This window comes from Mercenaria mercenaria, chromosome 6 (genome assembly GCF_021730395.1).
Source record: "Mercenaria mercenaria strain notata chromosome 6, MADL_Memer_1, whole genome shotgun sequence".
Taxonomy (NCBI): domain Eukaryota; kingdom Metazoa; phylum Mollusca; class Bivalvia; order Venerida; family Veneridae; genus Mercenaria; species Mercenaria mercenaria.
In genome coordinates this window covers 59,985,707-60,005,694 of record NC_069366.1, presented here as the reverse complement: position 1 = coordinate 60,005,694, position 19,988 = coordinate 59,985,707, and the positions used below count along the sequence as shown (strand labels likewise).

Below are 19,988 nucleotides of genomic sequence, written 5' to 3'. Positions count from 1 at the left end.
TCATGCCAAATTGTGTCGTAAACAAGAGGCAGCCACTTTTTGCTGTGGAAAGCAGGTTTTCCTGTCTTTGGCACTTTTTATTTCATCAAATTCATCAATAAGGGAACTGTAAGCAAAAATGTTTCCTGAATTGAACAATTTTCATCAAAAAGTCATGCATTATTGCTACATTACATCCAGTTTACCGTGTTAATTAAAGCTCTAGATTACTTTTCTTAACAGACTATTAGACTATTTTCATAAATGTTTTGAAATCAGTTTGTTTTTAGTTAAGCACCATATTTCAACCGTTCTGTATAACATTTAACCTAATCAGTATTCCAGGATTCTGTACCAGTACAAACCAGTATTCCTAGATTCTCTACCAGTACTAACCAGTATTCCTGGATTCTGTACCAGTACTAACCAGTATTCCTGGATTCTGTACCTGTACAAACCAGTATTCCTGGATTCTGTACCAGTACAAACAAGTATTCCTGGATTCTGTACCAGTACTAACCAGTATTCCTGGATTCTGTACCAGTACAAACCAGTATTCCTGGATTCTGTACCAGTACTAACCAGTATTCCTGGATTCTGTACCAGTACAAAACAGTATTCCTGGATTCTGTACCAGTACTAACCAGTATTCCTGGATTCTGTACCAGTATTCCTGGATTCTGTACCAGTACAAACCAGTATTCCTGGATTCTGTTCCAGTACAAACCAGTATTCCTGGATTCTGTACCAGTACAAACCAGTATTCCTGGATTCTGTACCAGTACAAACCAGTATTTCTGGATTCTGTACCAGTACTTACAAGTTCTCTGCAAGCAACTAAATGAATTATAGGTGATAAACAAAATCACTTCAGACACTGTGTGTCGCATAGATAGTTAATTCTGAAATAATGAAACATCAAAACAAACAAAGCAGATTCAAAAAATATTAATTCCATGAAGTACATGTACAATAATATCTCTTAAACTATCAATATTATGTCTTCTTAAATTTGTCCAATAATGTCTTTTTCTTTGGCTGTTTTTCCTCCTGTTTAGCAAAAAAGTCTTCTTTGATTTCATCAGCATAAAAAGCATCAAAAAGTTCTCTTGCTGTATGACGACCTTTTTTGACTTCAGGTACTCTATCATAGGGCACATATGGCTGCAACTGAAGAGGAAAGAAACAGAGTTATATTTCAAATCAGTATATCTAAATATCAACAAGTATAAGCCTTTTAGTAAACATCCATCCAACATATATACACTGAAACTCATCCTAACCCTTAACCTGCTTAATTTCTATAATGAACTTGTCCAGCTTTCAATTTGGACAGTACCATTAACTGTCAAAAGGGGTGCTTACCAACAAGATACCAGATGAATGGTGAACAGTGCAGATATTGATCTGACTGGACAGAAGTGCAGGCTGATCATGATTTATTCCTATCTGGTTATTTATTTATATACCGTTACAATAGTCTTGCGCTAAGCCCTCGTATAATAATAGTAATTTATACACCAAACTGTAGGGAATTATATCAGTTTTCTTTACATGTTTTTGATTTTGAGATGAATTACCAAATAACATTTGTACAGGGAAAATAGTACACTGGGTATTGAAAATTGGTAAAATTCCAGACTGATAAGCAATAGATATGTGGCTTATCAGGGTGGCTATTTATACTGGTCGCAAAGGCAGAATCAATTGTGTCCAGCATGATAAGGGCTAATCACTGGTCCTAATTTCATGAAAAAACTTATAAAATAACCAAGTTAAGTTTGTTATTTAAAAATCTTGCTATTGCTTAAATTATTGTTATCTAATGTTAATTTTTTGTATAACAACATATATTTATAGCTAAATTATACTATGTTTAGTAGTACTTGTTTGCAGTCACGCAAATATGATATTTCTATTTAAGGTAGATGTTACCAACTGAAGTATTTGCTATATCAGTATATTTCTTATTTCTATACTTCATTTTCTGTAAAATTCAGAATTGTTGTGTTTTGATTTATGAAATAATCATATACGGTTCTGATATAGATGAAAAAGTAAACACTGAAGACATAATTATAAAGGGCAAAAACAAACATTTGAAATAACAGACTTTTTTAAAGGTTCAATGACAATGAATCTGACACCTGTAGCCTTTCATCTTCTTATCATATGTGAGGTAGTTGTCAGGTACTTGTGGATATTAAACAAGTCTCGATTGGCTGCAATTGTTTGTGTATGCCAATTCTAATATACTTGTCTCTGTTAAAAGACACTAACGCTAGAATGATGTCATGTAAACGTGCTGTGACGTCAAAGTTTTCATTGCACTACCAAGAATGAGCGCTACTATATTTTATCTACTGTTTAAGATTAAATTTTAAGGCATATTAGAATTGAAATAATTTATAGCAAAACAGGGTTTTAACTCGGGCGGTAATACGTTATACAAATATTAATAATTTCACTCGGACTGCGCCCTTGAGAAATATTACGCCCGACATATAACCGCCCAAATAAATTTTTCTTAATTATGTGAGATATGCATTTTACTGAACAATCTCATGAAAAGTGTGAGTTGTGAGGAGATACTTGAAAATTAAATACCTAAAATTTCCTGAAAATTTGAAACATTTAAAACCTTCAATATTTTGTTTCAGTATTAACAAATAGCAACTTACTATTTAGTTGTGTCAAATTGTACTTGAGATTAGGGAATTTCATATCCTTAGGGTGTTTAAAAACTGAAAGCTTACAAACAGACTTTAAACTATGATTTTTTCCAAAAGACAGAAACATTCCTAACATGAAAAAGTCCATTTCAAAAATTTTCTAAATAGCAATTTGTCTCAAAATATTCCACATACACCTATGGCAATGCAGTAAAAGTTATGTGAAAATTCCTAAAGACATTTTCTTTGTACTTAACTGCAGATTCTTTAATCAAGTAGAAAATATGGGATACACTTTAAATGTTTGCTATTTTTTGTTTCAAAGTCACATTTCAAAACGGGCAAAAACTGAACTGTGCTAACCCAACGTAAGCTTAATGTACATGGAATTCTTACAGTCCTTTTTCAAACAAAGGCTTGAAAGCCCATCAGCCCTTTGAATGATGTTTTACATTCAATATATTATACTGTTTTAGAAAGCTTTACAAAACCGCATATATTATAAGCGGTTTTGTAAAGCTTTCTAAAACAACATTCAAAGTAAATTAAAACTACAGAGGGTTAATTTTAAAATTATACTGTCGATCAGAACCTGTAAAAAGGGGGTGTCATGAAATTTGATTTTAGTGTGTTAATACATGAAAACTTCTATATTTTGGAGTATTGTAAATGTTTTTTTTTTTTTGGTTGGGTTTGGTTCAACGTCGCACCGACACAATTATAGTTGATATGGTGACTTTCCAGCTTTGATAGTGGAGGAGGACCCCAGGTGCGCCTATGTGCATTATTTCATCACGAGTGGGCACCTGGGTAGAACCACCGACCTTCTGCAAGCCAGCTGGATGGCTTCCTCACATGAAGAGTACAAAGCCCCGAGTGAGGCTCGGACCCACATCGATGAGGGGCAAGTGATTTGAAGTCAGCAACCTTAACCACCTGGCCACGGAGGCCCCTATTGTAAATGTAATAGATCTATTAACTGCATTGTTATGAAAAGGCTGCATTGTATTTAAAAGGAATCTAACCAGTGTGCTTTGAAAAGGAAGTTTGAAAACTTGTAAATCAAAAGGTAACAAATTTAGTTTTCTGCAAATGAAATGTCTTTTAATTATAAACTAAGTAATTAAACAGTTGAATGTATTATTTGTATTATTGTGCTGAGCATTTCATCTGGAAATTGGAAAGAGGCCATGGCCTTTCAAATTGGGAAATTTATGCACGAAATTGTCCATTTTGGGAAAAATAATCAACCGGAAGTATACACCAAAAGACAAGTTAATTTATCTCTCCTGAAACACGGACTAATATCCAGGCCATTGAACATAACAGACTAAAATCCAGGCCATGGAACATAATGGATTAGACTTGTAATATGTCACATGTGGTTCTGTGCACTGTTTGGCTATAGTGCAACAAAAATCAATACCAAACAAATGCTTCCTCTTGAAAAACTAAAATGTAAACAAAATCTTAATCATCTGTTGGCATGATTTGGGGAAATCTTACATTTGGGAAATATCTCTGCCACAGTTTGGAAAAAAGAGTATATTTTTGGATTTGAAAGTGGCCTTATATGTAGGTCTCTGTTATAAGGATGAAAAGCCCTGTTGTGCTGTAGTATTCTAATTTAGCTAATAATTTTGCCATGCAATATCTAAACAAGATATGACTCTGAAGATAGTAACTGAACAATCTGCCTTCTAAAGCTGGATGCAGATACTTCATCTTCTAGGTGGAGCTATTGCACTTAGCACCATTCATTTATGTTACAAGAGATTTCAAACCCATGGCATCCTTACTCATTTAAAATGTTCTGTGTGCCCATTGGAGACATCTTCACTGCAAGATCTATACATTTTGCAGCATGCCTTGCAAAACTGATGCTTGACTTTAACACTCGTTGAATGTGGTGGTTAACCTATGGTTAGCAAATTAATAATTGCCAGGCATTTAAAATCTAAAGGGGTGAAGTTTTATTCCCCTTTAAAAACCATTGATAACTAGAAAACGAAAATCTAAATGTTGTTAATGGGCAGAGCTACCTGGATGAGACAGTATGACTTAGTATTCCAACTTATAGTTAAATTTCATGATTAAGCGGCTAGCCATCATAACTTTAATCACATTGAATGTTGTTGCAGTGAGCATTAATTACAACTTTAAAAACCCATTATATTCACTAAACAAGAGCTGTCGGAGGACAGCAACGCTTAACTATTCAACAGCCTTGTCAATTGAATGAATACAAGTCGAAAAAGGGGCATAATTTTGTAAAGATGCAAAACAGGGTTATGGAACCTGCACAGTGACAGTGCTTATCAGCTCATGACAATGGACAAGTGTGTGAAGTTTCAATCCATTCCCATTAGTGGGTACTGAGATACCAGCTTACATACAAAACCTTAACCCAAAACTGCTAAGTCAAACAAGAGGGCCATGAAGGCCCTGTATCGCTCACCTGACCTATTGACCTAAAGATCATCAAGATCAACATTCTGACCAAGTTTCATTAAGATATGGTCATAAATGTAGCCTCTAAAGTGTTAACTAGCTTTTCCTTTGATTTGACCCGGTGACCTAGTTTTTGCCCCCACATGACCCAGATTCGAACTTGACCTAAAGATCATCAAGATTAACATTCTGATTAAGTTTCATGAAGATACAGTCATAAATCTGGCCTCTAGAGTCTTAACAAGCTTTTCCTTTGATTTGACCTAGTGACCTAGTTTTTTAACACACCTGACCCAGATTTAAACTTGACCTATAGATCATCAAGATTAACATTCTGACCAAGTTTCATTAAGATATGGTCATAAATGTGGCCTCTAAAGTGTTAACTAACTATTCCTTTTATTTGACCCCCGTGACCTAGTTTTTGACCCGACATGACCCAGATTCGAACTTGACCTAAAGACCATCAAGTTTAACATTCTGACTAAGTTTCATGAAGATATAGTCAAAAATGTGGCCTCTAGAGTGTTAACAAGCTTTTCCTTTGATATGACCTAGTGACCTAGTTTTTGACTCCATCTGACCCAGATTTAAACTTGACCTAAAGATTATCAAGATTAACATTCTGACCAAGTTTCATTAAGATATGGTCATAAACGTGGCCTCTACAGTGTTAATTAGCTTTTCCTTTGATTTGACCCGGTGACCTAGTTTTTGACCCGACATGACCCAGATTCAAAATTGCTCTAAAGATCATCAAGTTTAATATTCTGACTAAGTTTCATGAAGATATAGTCATAAATGTGGCCTCTAGAGTGTTAACAAGCTTTTCCTTTGATATGACCTAGTGACCTAGTTTTTGACCCCACCTAACCCAGATTTGAACTTGAGCTATAGATCATCAAGATTTGACCAAGTTTCATTAAGGTATGGTCATAAATGTGGCCTCTAGTGTAAACTAGCTTTTCATTTGATTTGGCTTGGTGACCTAGTTTTTATCCTACATGACCCAGATTCAAACTGGACCTTAAGATCATCAATATTAACAATCTGACCAAGTTTCATGAAGATACAGTCATATAATGCGGCTTCAACAGTGTTAACAAGCTTTTCCTTTGATTTGACCTGGTGACCTAGTTTATGATCCCAGATAACCAAATATCGAACTCGTCCAAGATTTTATTAAGGGTAACATTCTGACCAAGTTTCATTAAGATTGGGCCAAAAATGTGACCTCTAGAGTGTTAACAAGCTTTTTCTTTGATTTGACCTGGTGACCTAGTTTTTGACCCCAGATGACCCAATATCGAACTCGTCCAAGATTTTATTGAGGGTAACATCCTGACCAAGTTTCATTAAGATTGGGCCAAAATTGTGACCTCTAGAGTGTTAACAAGCTTTTCCTTTGATTTGACCTGATGACCTAGTTTTTGACCCCAGATGACATAATATCGAACTCGTCCAAGATTTTATTGAGGGTAACATTCTGACCAAGTTTCATTAAGATTGGGCCAAAAATGTGACCTCTAGAGTGTTAACAAGCTTTTCCTTTGATTTGACCTGATGACCTAGTTTTTGACCCCAGATGACCCAATATCGAACTCGTCCAAGATTTTATTGAGGGTAACATTCTGACCAAGTTTCATTAAGATTGGGTCAAAAATGTGACCTCTAGAGTGTTAACAGTCAAATTGTTGACGACGGACGGACGGACGGACGGACGGACGACGGACGACGACGGACGCCGGACACAGGGTGATCACTAAAGCTCACCTTTGAGCACTTCGTGCTCAGGTGAGCTAAAAAGGGGCATAATTTTGTAAAAATGCAAAGTAAAGTTATTGAACCTATGCAATGCATGTCATATTATGACAGTGAACAAATGTGTTAAGTTTCAATCCATTCCCATAAGTGGACACTGAGATACCAGCTTACATACAAAAACTTAACCAAAATCTGCTAAGTCAAAAAGGGGGCATAATTTTGAAAAAAATGCAAAGTAGAATTATGGGACCTGCATATATAACCATAAACATAATGATAAACTGAACAAATATCTTTCGGTACTTTGGCAACATTTCTACTGCATCATCATACTCATAGAAGTGTGCAAAATATTTTGGGACAAGTACAATGCAGTTTAATTCTGCAATGGACCTGTATGCATGGTACATGTACAAAGTTACATTTACAAGAGCAAACCTCTTCTAGGATATACAAATGTACCTTAGCTATTCTGGCTACAAGACAGTTTGTTACAAATCACATTGTCTGCTTGAAACTTTTAAACATAAATGAGCCGTGCCATGAGAAAACCAACATAGTGGGTTTGCGACCAGCATGGATCCAGACCAGCCTGCGCATCCGCGCAGTCTGGTCAGGCTCCATGCTGTTCGCTTTTAAAGCCTATTGGAATTGGAGAAACTGTTAGCGAACAGCATGGATCCTGACCAGACTGCGCGGATGCGCAGGCTGGTCTGGATCCATGCTGGTCGCAAACCCACTATGTTGGTTTTCTCATGGCGCGGCTCAAATATTGCTTATAAATTCAAGTTAGCACGTGCAGAATCTACAGCTTCACTGATATTTTGAATACTTACATGGAAGTTTGAGAGATCTGGAACCACAAATTCTGTCTGCAATTCTGGTATGTGTTTAAACTGTCCTCTTTTATTGAGAAATCCTACTGGTGGCACTCCTGTAAGTATACATTCAAATGCAAAACATTCAATGATAGAACATATACATACATAAATGTAATTTAGATTTATTTATACAAGAATTAATTCTAAAGATAATATTAATAAGCATTTTGTTTTAGTAAACAAGCTGGCCAATTGTGGACCCTAGATGGTTCACATGAGTTACAGAGCTTAAACAGGTAAAAGAGTGAAACTTTAAAGAAACAAGAGCTGTCTGAGGACAGCAATGCTCGACTATTCAACAGCCTTGTCAATTGAATGAATACAAGTCGAAAAGGGGCATAATTTTGTAAAACTGGGAAACAGGGTTATGGAACCAGTTACCTGCACAGTGTTTATCAGCTCATGACAGTGGACAAGTGTGTGAAGTTTCAATCCATTCCCATCACTGGGTACTGAGATACAAGCTTACATACAAAACTTTAACCAAAAATTTCTAAGTAGGGGCATAATTTTGTAAAAAAGCAAAATAGAGTTATGGAACCTGTGCAATGTAAGTCAATTTATTAAAGTGAATAAATATGTGAAGTTTCAGTCCATTCCCACAAGCGGTTACTGAGATACCAGCTTACATACAAAAACTTAACCAAATCAGGATATGGACGCAGACGGGGATGCCAACGTATGGGCGAGTCCAATAGCGCTACTATTCTTTGAATAGTCAAGCTAAAAACATTTTTTTTTTTTTTAAAATAATGATGAGATATTTCCATCACTTGATCAGCATCAGCTTCTGCTTCCGTGTTACCTGGTTAAGTTAAAATCAGGGGTTCCACTAGACCTGAAAACCCAAGAGATCCAGGACCTTTGAGTCCAAATTTTGAAGGGTCCTTCCAAAAATACAGGAGTCCTGTCCCAACATGTCGATATTATGGACTAATTTTTCTAATATAGCTCTAGTAATATGCAGCTGGTAATACAATAATATTAACCAAAAGTTTTTGTTTTATTAATATTTATTTCATAATAAACAAGAGCACCGCCTTGCGGGTGCTGACGCTCATCTGATTTTTTTTGTATAATAGAAATATTGTCCTACCCATGATTTTCTAAGTCTAAAAAGGGCCATCACTCTTGCAAAAAGCAGGACAGAGTTATGTTTCTTGATGTACAGTGTCCACTTATGATGGTGAAAAACTGTTGCAAGTTTTAAAGCAATAGCTTTGATAGTTTATGAGAAAAGTTGACTTAAACATAATATTCAACCAAGAAAATGATTTTTCTAAGTCCAAAAGGGGCAATAATTATTGCAAAAAGCAGGATGGAGTTATGTTGCTTGCTGTACAGGGTCAGCTTATGATGGTGAACAAGAGTTGCAAGTTTTAAAGCAATAGCTTTGATAGTTTAAGAGAAAAAGTTGACCTAAACATAAAACTTAACCAAGAAATCTGATATTTTCTAAGTCCAAAAGGGGCCATAAATCTTGCAAAAAGCAGGATGGAGTTATGTTTCTTGCTGTACAGGGTCAGCTTATGATGGTGAACAAGTGTTGCAAGTTTTAAAGGAATAGCTTTGATAGTTTAGGATAAAAGCTGACCTAAACATAAAACTTAACCAAGAAAACTGATTTTCTAAGTCCAAAAGGGGCAATAATTCTTGCAAAAAGCAAGATGGAGTTATGTTTCTTGATGTACAGGGTCTGCTTATGATGGTGAACAAGTATTCCAAGTTTCAAAGCAAAAGCTTTGATAGTTTAGGAGAAAAGTTGACCTAAACATAAAACTTAACCAAGAAATCTGATATTTTCTAAGTACAAAAGGGGCCATAAATCTTGCAAAAAGCAAGATGGAGTTATGTTTCTTGCTATACAGGGTCAGCTTATGATGGTGAACAAGTATTCCAAGTTTCAAAGCAATAGCTTTGATAGTTTAGGAGAAAAGCTGACCTAAACATAAAACTTAACCAGGCAACGCCGACGCAGACGCCGACGCCGACGCCGACAACCGCTCAAGTGATGACAATAACTCATCATTTTTTTTCAAAAAATCAGATGAGCTAAAAATCATACGGCTTATTCTGTTGTAAGTAATAAACTATTACAAGAATGGTGGGTGGGGTTTGATGCCTTTGCATGTTATATTATCAAAATGCTTCAAAATATTAGCTGATTTAACAACAATTGTCATAACTTTCTTAAATGCAGACTTTTCAATGACTAATATCAAGATTGCACTAGAAAATCTCGTAAGGCGTAAAAAAAAAAATTGTTTGTTTCCGGTATCCCGACCTGTAGACCCTAAATTTTTGGCCCGACCCACCCTAAATGTTTTTATGGCCTTGGAGAATATTTTTTTCAACTTTTTATGCTTTAAACATAGCCAGTGATGTTAGAAATCAACTTACTGATGCTCTAAAGGCATAACCCCCTTTTTTGTAATCATTTTTTGACAAAAATATAATTTCCGAAAAGTCCCCCTAATAAAAAAAATTTCCAAAAAAAAAATTCCTACCTAATTTTTTTCAGCATGTTACCGGAAACAAAGAATTATTTTTTTAGGCCTAAGAAAAGACAGATATGTCCGAAAATCACGTCGCAAAAACAGACCTGTGACAAATATGGAAAACGTAAGTTAAGACTTAAATTCTTAATAATACACCTGTTTTTAATTTATTTTCTTTCATCATAGCTATTCAAAACTTACAATTTCTGCTTATTTAAAGCGTTTCCCCCCTAAACTAAGACTTGGCAGGGATCATCCTAGGTCAAAATTTTAGGGACTTCTCCCTCCGCAGAATTTAGGGAGAAATCAAGGAATTTAATGAGAAAAATCGGCATATTATTCAGTTTCCAGCCTATAATTATATATTTCCACTTTCTGTGGGTCTTGCTATAATTATAAAACAGTAATTATTTAAGGAAATTGATTATTGCATTATTATTTTCATGAATGTATAAATAAAGTATTAACTTAGCTATGAAAAAGTCGCCTTAAAATTTTTATCCGAAATTTACATGTCCGAAACTCGTAAGTTTATCAGGTGCGAGATCGAAACGCCGTGAAAATTTTCATTTATGTTTCGATTCTCGTGCTTTAATAATGCCCGATTCTTGCAACAAAATGTTCAGATTTATACATTTAATTGATGTATTTATTAATCTTTTCAAAAATAATACCAAACTCGTAGATATTGGCGATCTTTTTGCAATAATTTTGTAAGGCAGTTCAGACGTCCGCGGAATCGTATTTTTTTTATCCACAGCACCCGGGTAATTAATTTATAGAAATTGGCCGTATTTGAAATATTTTTTGAAGGAAGTTTTAAATAAAATCAATAAATAATATACTGTTGATGCATAAGAGTTTTAAGACCATGCACTCGCTAAGTTTATCGGCTTTTTACACAAAGAAATTTTTTCAAAATGGCGGCGGCTGACACATTATTGATTAACACGGTGGGATATTAATGATACGATTGGCTGAAGTTTGACAGGCGAGTAGGCGGGGTTGACTATGGATTTCTCGGTAATTTAATCTACAATATGCATCAAGTTTTACAACTTTAAGTAAACAGTTTACAACACTCAGAAAAACTCGGCGATTCGGATTTCGCCTGGAGGTGATAATTAGGCGAAGTGGCCGACTTTACAGCGAAGATATTGCTCAAATCGCCTTGTAGGATGATCCCTGCTTGGTAACAACAAAAAAAATTTCTATATCCGCTCATAAAATCGTATCAATCACACAAACATGACAAAATAATGATTATCAATCTTTTTTATTCAGTAATGTAATCATCACCAATTGACTGCCTAATCAAATAAAATTTTTGCAAATTTGCTTCCCTCCTTTCAATAACGGATGTCGTTTCATTACACAGATTATCGATTTTTCACATCTTTTGATCAACAAATACCGTGTTGACAGCTTACAAGCTGTTATTATACAAGTCCCACCGTGCGATCACCTGTCAACTGTAGTTTAACTCTGCCTTCAATACCTTACTGCTTATGTCACGCATATCATTATTACTGTATGCGTGCTTTTAGTGTCCGCGAGTGTTTATTTGGAATTCACGAGTTAATTTCGGACACAGTTTTATTGGAGGAAATGAATGATAAGAGGAAGGATTATCAAAGGAAAATGCCCCTGGGTTCCGAGTGACACACAAGCAAGTATCATGTCGGGTCTTTATAGTTTCTTTTAAAAATCTCCTGGGTCTGGACACAGGTCCCGTGTCAAATGGAACCCCTGAGTTTTATGTTTAGGTCAGGTTTTCTCTTATACTAACCAAGTTTATCATTATGATAACTAATAATTGCTTTTCCCCAGCAGTTACCAATACCATATACACCATTAAAGGTGGTCAATCACATTTGAACAACATTTAATGACATTTTTTACTTTTTGTATATTCTGGTAGAGAATTATTTAAAGAATAAAAAGACCGATTACATAGAGTTAGATTCCTATTTGAAATGTATATTTTATTATTTTTATAAAAGTTTGTAATTACTCCCCTTTAATATGAAAGTATATAAAAAGCTGGGTATTTCTTTATATTGCGATACAATGTCTGGTTTTACATTTGCATTTGATAGACATATCAACTATTGAACAATCTGAACCAAAATGCAAGTTTAAAAGCTGTGTGTAGCTTCTGAATTCATTTATTTCCAATCTATCTTGGTTGCGCAACCAAGATAGGCAAAGGGAGGTAATAATAATTTTTCAAACTTGCGTTTCTAATGAATTCCATCTAGATACATAATTTTTAATGCAAATATTTTATAAATATATTACAATATGTCTAATATTTATACATTTCCTTAGGCAAAGTATGTTTATCAAATTTATACTTATGATAAAATAACTCTATCTTGGTTGGGCAACCAGGACAGGAAAATGAACTTTTAAAAATACCTCCAGTGAAAATCTAATTTGTATTAAGTGTTAAGTGAACATAAATGAGTGTAAATGATCAGATGCTAAAGTTTCGAACATATCCGTTACATGGCCAAAATCTGATTATCCACCTTTAATACCATAATAGTCTGTACCACACCTTAGCCATTTTTACTTACGGTGTACAGCTGCTAGTTGTTCAGCTTCAACTGAACCACCTTCAACTCCGAGACCTGTATTTTTCCCTGTAACTGGCAAGCGTTTATCATATGGGAACAGCTTTCGGCCTTTATTAAGAAGTCTTTGGACGTCGTTCCTTTCAGATCGTGGGTGTTCTTCGTAAATATTCGGGTATCGAATGTATGTGGATATTCTTCCATTTTTTGTTTTACCCTTTCTATAAAGTTCTTGCGTGAGCGAAAAATTTCGCTTTGGAATGAGAAACAGACCGTGCTTTCCTGCCATTATATCAAGGCGCCTTACTCTCACAAAACTTAACTTTATCTGATTTTTTCTTTTTACCAAATTTATTTTTCGTCTGGATCAAGCAGAGGCATTTATGCTCTTTCAAGCTAACGGAGATAAAACTAACAGCAAGCCACAAAATCTAAGGGCGCTTTTGTTTGTAACAAGCTCAGTTCGGTTTCAAACCGGTTTGCCAAACTTTCGATTTGTTTTGTAAAACTGGTTTTGATCTTGAAATGGTTTGTGTCATTTGTTTTCAAAAACCGCTAACCGGTTTGTCAAACCGACCAAACTGCCCCCGGAGGCGGTTTGTTCGGTTTGTTGTATCTGAAATTTATTGCAGTTCGGGAAAAAAGACGGACCGTGTGGACCAAAATGGAAACGGGTAAAGAAAAAAATTAAGAATTGGTTCATTTCTGGTGAAAACCCGTGGTAATCTTTATGCTCAGCCGAATTCATTTGTCAATATTTCTAAAAACACTCTCTTTGATTGGCATACATCGTTTTCATCAGTTTCTCTAACCATCGAAATATTCCATTCATTTCGTTCCAAGATTATTCGACCTCCAACAGTCCAAAATCCAATTGCTGTTATAGAATAAAGTTTTGATTTATAGTAAATGTGTCTGTTTCTGAAGGATAACATACATATGCAATATTTTGTATTTTTAAAAATAAATGTCTCTGTTGCTAAGCAAGGGATCACTTCTTGTAGTGTAAAGAAACACACTTACTTTTGTAAGAATTCTAGGTTCAGGTCCTAGCAAGAAGCTCTATGCACATTGACATAACTTTATATGCACATAAACATCATTAGTATATAAATACATATGCAAAGCAGTTCTCTAGCCTGATTAAAAGATGCAGTTTTAAATTTTAAGAGCAAAATGAGGTTTTTTTTATTTTCATGCATACAACTATTCATATCAATGAGCATTTCATTTTCCAACTAAATTTTCATTTTTTTTATCCCTGACAAGATATTAATTGAAAATAAATTGACTGACAGCTCTAGGACCTGTTAACTTATGCAGAAAAATGACCGAAAAACACTGCAAAGTCATAAATACTTGTGGGGGGCTAATTTTCATGGATTTCATAGTTGTGTAATTAATTTCTAACAAGCTCATAAATACCATCGTTTTTATCTTAAAAAGTTGAATTCCATAAATTTGTGTCCCCATGAAATAGCCATTTCAATATAGACAAAGCAGTCTACAACAAAAATAAAATGACTATTAAGTCTGTAAAAAGAGCTGATCCTTGTTGTCAAATGTTGTACAATTTATTACAATGCTAACTTCGGAAACAAGTTTGCACAAGTTTGTTTCAATTGATAATGCATTGTCTCATTAGTGCCTTGATGATGGTGACTTTCCCCTTGTAACTCACAGGTTCTGTTGGTTGTTCTGACTGAGCTCCTAGCTTAGCCAGTTTGTCTGCCTCTTCATTGCCTGCAAGTCCACAATGGGATGGAATCCACTGAAGTGCTACTTTGCAGGTTACACTCATGCTCTGCATTCTCCTGGCTAGCTGCGGAGCTTTCTTGCTGATCAGAGCTTCCATGACAGACAGTGCATCTGTAAGAAAGACGACTGAGGAGCTTTCTTCTGCCGAGTCTTCAATCATTAAGACGGTCTTCATGAATGCTTCAGTCTCTGCCATGTAATTGCTGCAGTTTTTCCTGTGGCTGCGTGTAGTGTAGAGAAATTTCAATTCACCGAAATACATATAATTATATACATAAGTATCAATTATGTTTAATAATGTATATCCATGGTTTCTGGTCACCCTTAATACAGAGTATTAAGTATTATCTGATCAAGTCAGGGGTGTCATTGGATGCCATCCAAATCATTGTTGCCAGATTTTGGATGTACAGTGTGTCATCAGAAAAAAATGTCAGAGATTAAATATGTCAACCATTTTTTGAAGAGTCTTAATTAATATTTATTTAAACAAGTTTTTGTGAGGTAAGATACACTCGCTGGCCTAAAATACAACTGGTTACTTAAATCAGTCCAGCACCAGAGTCAGAGTATATGTGCTTTGCTTGAACCTTGAGTAGTATAACATCATCTATTTTTGCACATTAACTACATCACAACTGTCAAACTTTGCTGAGTGTGTCTAAAACAAGGAAACAGCAATGATTTCAATTTAGGAGTTACCCTGTTACAAAACACTTAATCTCTAATTTTCATCAAATTGAAATAAAAAAAAGTCTGCTGGATAGTGGATACAGTTAAATGATTACATCTCAGTCTTTGTCTTTGTGGCCGGATGGTTAGGGTAGTTGATTTTAAATTATTTGTCCTTCACTGCTGTGTGTTCGAAACCTTGCTCAGGGTGTAGAATTCTTTCATGTGTGGATTTTTAAGTAATCCAGCTGACTTAAAGGTCAGGGGCTTAACCTAGCTGCCCGCCCATGCCTTAAACAATGCATTGAAAGTTGATATATGACCTATAATTCTGTCAGTCTGACATTAAACTTAACAAAAACAAACATTTGTATTCACTCAGTTGGTCTAATGGCTTATGTTGTTGAGTGCAAAAGGCAGTGACTCAACTGTCTATGCCATAATTAGCCTTGCTATATACACATGTTAAATAGTGTCGGCACATGAGGGGTAGTAATAGTAGTACATGTTATTTAATATGTTTGGCTCTTAGATACAAAATCTGTCATTTATCTCCATTTAGAATAGATTTAATCACCAGTTTTTCTAGATTCGTCATTTTGTTCATACAAACCGCCTGTTTGTTCAAGAACTCATTTAAACAGAAACCAGTTTAAGTTTATCATTATTTTTTATCCAAACCAAAACCTAAAACCCAAACCGGATTTTTGCAAACAAAAGCGCCCTAACAGCATCCCATTTAACGGAACAGAATACTTTGCAGACAAATACTGCAGACACTATACACAAAGAAGGATTTTGCAGACAACATAGGTAAAGAAGAATATTGGATTTTGCAGACACTATATGTAAAGAACAAATGGTGTGAATGTCTATATGGATGGTTGAGTGAACTGATAATGTTTTTATTATGTCACTGATTTTGTACTATATTTTAAGACCAAGATTTAAATGAGACTTGTGGTTTATAAAATATTCAAAATATTATTTACAATTAATAATAATAATAATAAATTGTAATAATGATAGAAATTTAATATTAATAATATAATCATTATTTGTTCTTATTATTACTGTAATGGTTTTTATTATTAACTGTATTATTTGAAATAACATTTCGAATATAATCTATAACCATAATTCTCATTTAAATCTTATTATTAATAACAGATAAATATTAAATGGTATAAGGTCATATAAGGGAGTTACTAACACTTTGACATATTCAAATAACACAAGAAAAGTGAATATTTCTGGTTTCTTTTACTCTGATATCATTTTTTTTAAAACATTTATTCTTTATTCGGATCTTTATTCTTACCTGTCTGCAAAATTCAATTGATTATCATTACATTATTATGTCTATGCTTTATTTAGAAACTACTTGTCTGCAAAATTCAACATTATATATACATGTACATTATTATATCAGTCTATGCTCTATTTCTATTGTCTGCAAAATGCAGTTACTGTTGATTGTACAGTATTCCATAACTTTAGTCTTAAGTCTTACTTGTCTGCAAAATTCAACCGCAGTCTGTTTGCAAAATACAGTTAATGTTGCGGTTTTATTATTATATCAATTTATTCTTTATTTCTACTTGTCTGCAAAATTCAACTGATATATGATAGAAATGCATAGGTTTATTCTTACTTGTCTGCAAAATTCAACTGATATATGATAGAAATGCATAGGTTTATTTTTACTTGTCTGCAAAATTCAACTGAAATCTTTCTGCAAGATGCAGTAACTGTTGACATATGTACAGTATTTCATAACTTTATTCTTTATTCTCACTCGTCTGCAAAATTCAACTAATATATGACAGAAATGCATAGGTTTATTCTTACTTGTCTGCAAAATTCAACTGATATATGATAGAAATACATAGGTTTATTCTTACTTGTCTGCAAAATTCAACTGATATATGATAGAAATACATAGGTTTATTCTTACTTGTCTGCAAAATTCAATTGATTTATGATACAAATACATAGGTTTATTCTTTATTCTTACTTGTCTGCAAAATTCAACTGATATGTGATAGAAATACATAGGTTTATTCTTACTTGTCTGCAAAATTCAATTGATCTATGATACAAATACATAATAAGTAATAATAAAGAAAAAATCAACAGTAACTACATTTTACTGTACATACCGGTATATCAACAGTAACTGCATTTTGCAGACAGATTTCAGTTATATTTTGCAGACAAGTAGAAATAAGCATAGACTGATATAATATGTACAAGATATATCAGTAGAATTTTGCAGACAGGTAAGAATAAAGAATAATTGTTTTAATAGATGATATCAAAGTAAAAGAAATCAGAAACATTCACTTTGCTTGTCTTTTTTTGAATACGTCAAAGTGTTAGTAACTCCCTTATTTGACCTTATACTGTTTTAATATTCATCTTTTATTTATAATAAGATTCAAATGAAAATTATGGTTATAGAATTTTCAAAATGTTATTTTAAATAATAGAATCTACAATTAATAATAAAAACCATTAATAATAAGAACAAATAATGATTATGATAATAATAAATACTTATTTCATCAAGTTCAAATACAACTATACACAATTTAAAAGTCTATTGCATAAAGCACGTAAATACAATGCCTTTAGCAAACATAATTTTTAAATTTGGAGCACTGATATCTATATATCTATAATGAAAATCACAGAGGGGATTATGATACCCCCTGCAAAAGTATGAAGGGGATTTTGTAACACCCAGTCATTTTTCAGTGGAGGGGATTTTGATCAAGGGGATTTTGATATACACTCGGGCAGTATACACTGTAGTGCAGATGTAGATTTTTAAACACGGCAAGCTAAATTGTCAATAAGTTTGTCGGATCGAAACTTCAAACAAATGAAAGTTCATTATTTCTTGATCAAATTTGGCAAAACATACGACAACTAATACGCAAACAAGTTTTATGAATAATCAACAGCTCTGGCCTGAAAGCGGGAAAACGGTTTTCTTATAAAAATCAAGTACGATAAGACGGCAAGTAACTGTCCCTTTTAACTGAAAAAACGGACACTACTGGAAGGTGTTCTGTATATTTCAGATTCACAGGGACGGTTGGGGTCTTGCTTGGAAATAATATGACCGAGTTGATGGAAAACTGTGCAAAATGCACAAGACGGCATGACGATTTAAAAATTACATTATTGTGCAATGAGTGGCACCTCTCAGCAAACAGCCATTCGATGTTCACCATATAAAATTAACAGACGAGCAAAAAAAATAAAAATAAAAAAAATAAAAAAATAACTATATAACTATCACAGTTGAATCGCATTACTTTTCGAAAAGAAGGGTATCCTTCGAAAGTATTTAGATGAAAGCAAAAAATAAAAATGCATACTTGGCTTGACCGTGTCTGTTCATGAGAAATTAAGAAAACTGCATCACGTTTAAAAACTAGGTGTTAAAGTCGATGATTTGTCAGACCTGAAAGTATAATACGTTTGCCCATGTTAAATCCGAGAGTAGTGTGTGTGTGGAGGGGGGGGGGGGAAGGGATTTATCTGGATATCGTGCAATAAAGTCTGGAAATGAAAATCATTTTCTGAGTTAACGGCAACCCGGCAATAATTTTATCAAAACGAAATCGCTATGTCTTTATAGTGATAATACATGACATAAAATCTTTAGACATATTCGGTAATCCCAAATAATGTTTTAAAGTCAGCATGAAATATGCGCATCGCCATTTATTGTAAAATAACTCAAAACATGCACACGAACCTGTACATTTTATTTAAGAAATAATTTATAGCAAAAGAGTGCTTTAACACTATTTATACACGATGGGTGGTTATATGTCGGGCGTAATAATTTCACGAGGGCGCAGCCCGAGTTGAATTATTTGTACGACGTATTACCGCCCGAGTGTATAAATAGTGTTAAAACACGGTCTTGCTATAAATTATTTCAATTCTAATATGCCCTCAATCTAAAACACTATATAAAATATAGTAGCGTTCTTACTTGGTCGCAACAAAAACACTGACGTCACCGCACGTTAACGTGACGTCATTCTAGCGTAAGAGTGTTTTAACAGAGGAAAGCATATTAGAATTCACCATATTATAGAACATAATTATGTTTATTTACGATTTTTGGGACGTTTCATTAAAATCCACAACTACTGAAAAATTATTTGCGAAAAAAATATTTTCCGTAGAATTCTAGTAATGTCCGGTAACTCTTTAATTCTATCGGACAAATCTCAAATTGAACCTTTTAAAGTTTCTAAACATATTAATGGCAAAAGTCGTGATTACAGAGTGGATTAATAGACTGAAGAATACAAATATATATATATATATATATAAAATTCAAACATGCCAACTATTCTTAGGATTCTTAAAATGGACGACATTTCTAAAATGGTCCATATTCTCATATTGAATATTAGATCTATATTTCTATAAATTTTTTATACAAAGATTCTATATAGTTTTTTATGCCTTGAAGTTTGAGCCCCTAAATCAATGAATGCCTTCTATGGATATTGATTCTATTGGCACAAACCAAGAAGAACGTATGCTTTTATTAATTTTAATTGTATTAAATATATTTGATAAGAAAGAATAAAAAGAAAGTTAAGGCATTTCGACGCAAAAATAAAATATAAAAGGTGTTCAGAAAATTCGTTCCGAGTTTTCTAGAAACAGGCACTTATAGTGGACTTTCAAAACAGTATG

The 19,988-nt window shown here is 33.9% G+C and overlaps 1 protein-coding gene across 1 annotated transcript; it reads right to left on the bottom strand.

Moving 5' to 3' along the window:
- Positions 1-912: 912 nt before the first annotated feature.
- Positions 913-13,221, bottom strand: LOC123548768 (39S ribosomal protein L41, mitochondrial-like). Its single transcript, XM_045336303.2, has 3 exons — positions 12,828-13,221; positions 7,703-7,800; positions 913-1,149 (listed from the first exon to the last, which is right to left on the bottom strand). The coding sequence occupies exons 1-3, from the start codon at positions 13,111-13,113 to the stop codon at positions 976-978; spliced, it is 558 nt and encodes a 185-aa protein (XP_045192238.1). The 5' UTR covers positions 13,114-13,221; the 3' UTR covers positions 913-975.
- Positions 13,222-19,988: the final 6,767 nt, after the last annotated feature.

Bases quoted from the DNA above. Each gene is read 5' to 3' on its own strand.
- LOC123548768 (XM_045336303.2), bottom strand. From the start codon at position 13,113: ATGGCAGGAAAGCACGGTCTGTTTCTCATTCCAAAGCGAAATTTTTCG. The intron at 7,801-12,827 runs GTAAGTAAAAAT...GTATACTTACAG, and splicing joins ACAACTAGCAGCTGTACACC to GAGTGCCACCAGTAGGATTT. The intron at 1,150-7,702 runs GTAAGTATTCAA...TTTCCTCTTCAG, and splicing joins CAGATCTCTCAAACTTCCAT to TTGCAGCCATATGTGCCCTA.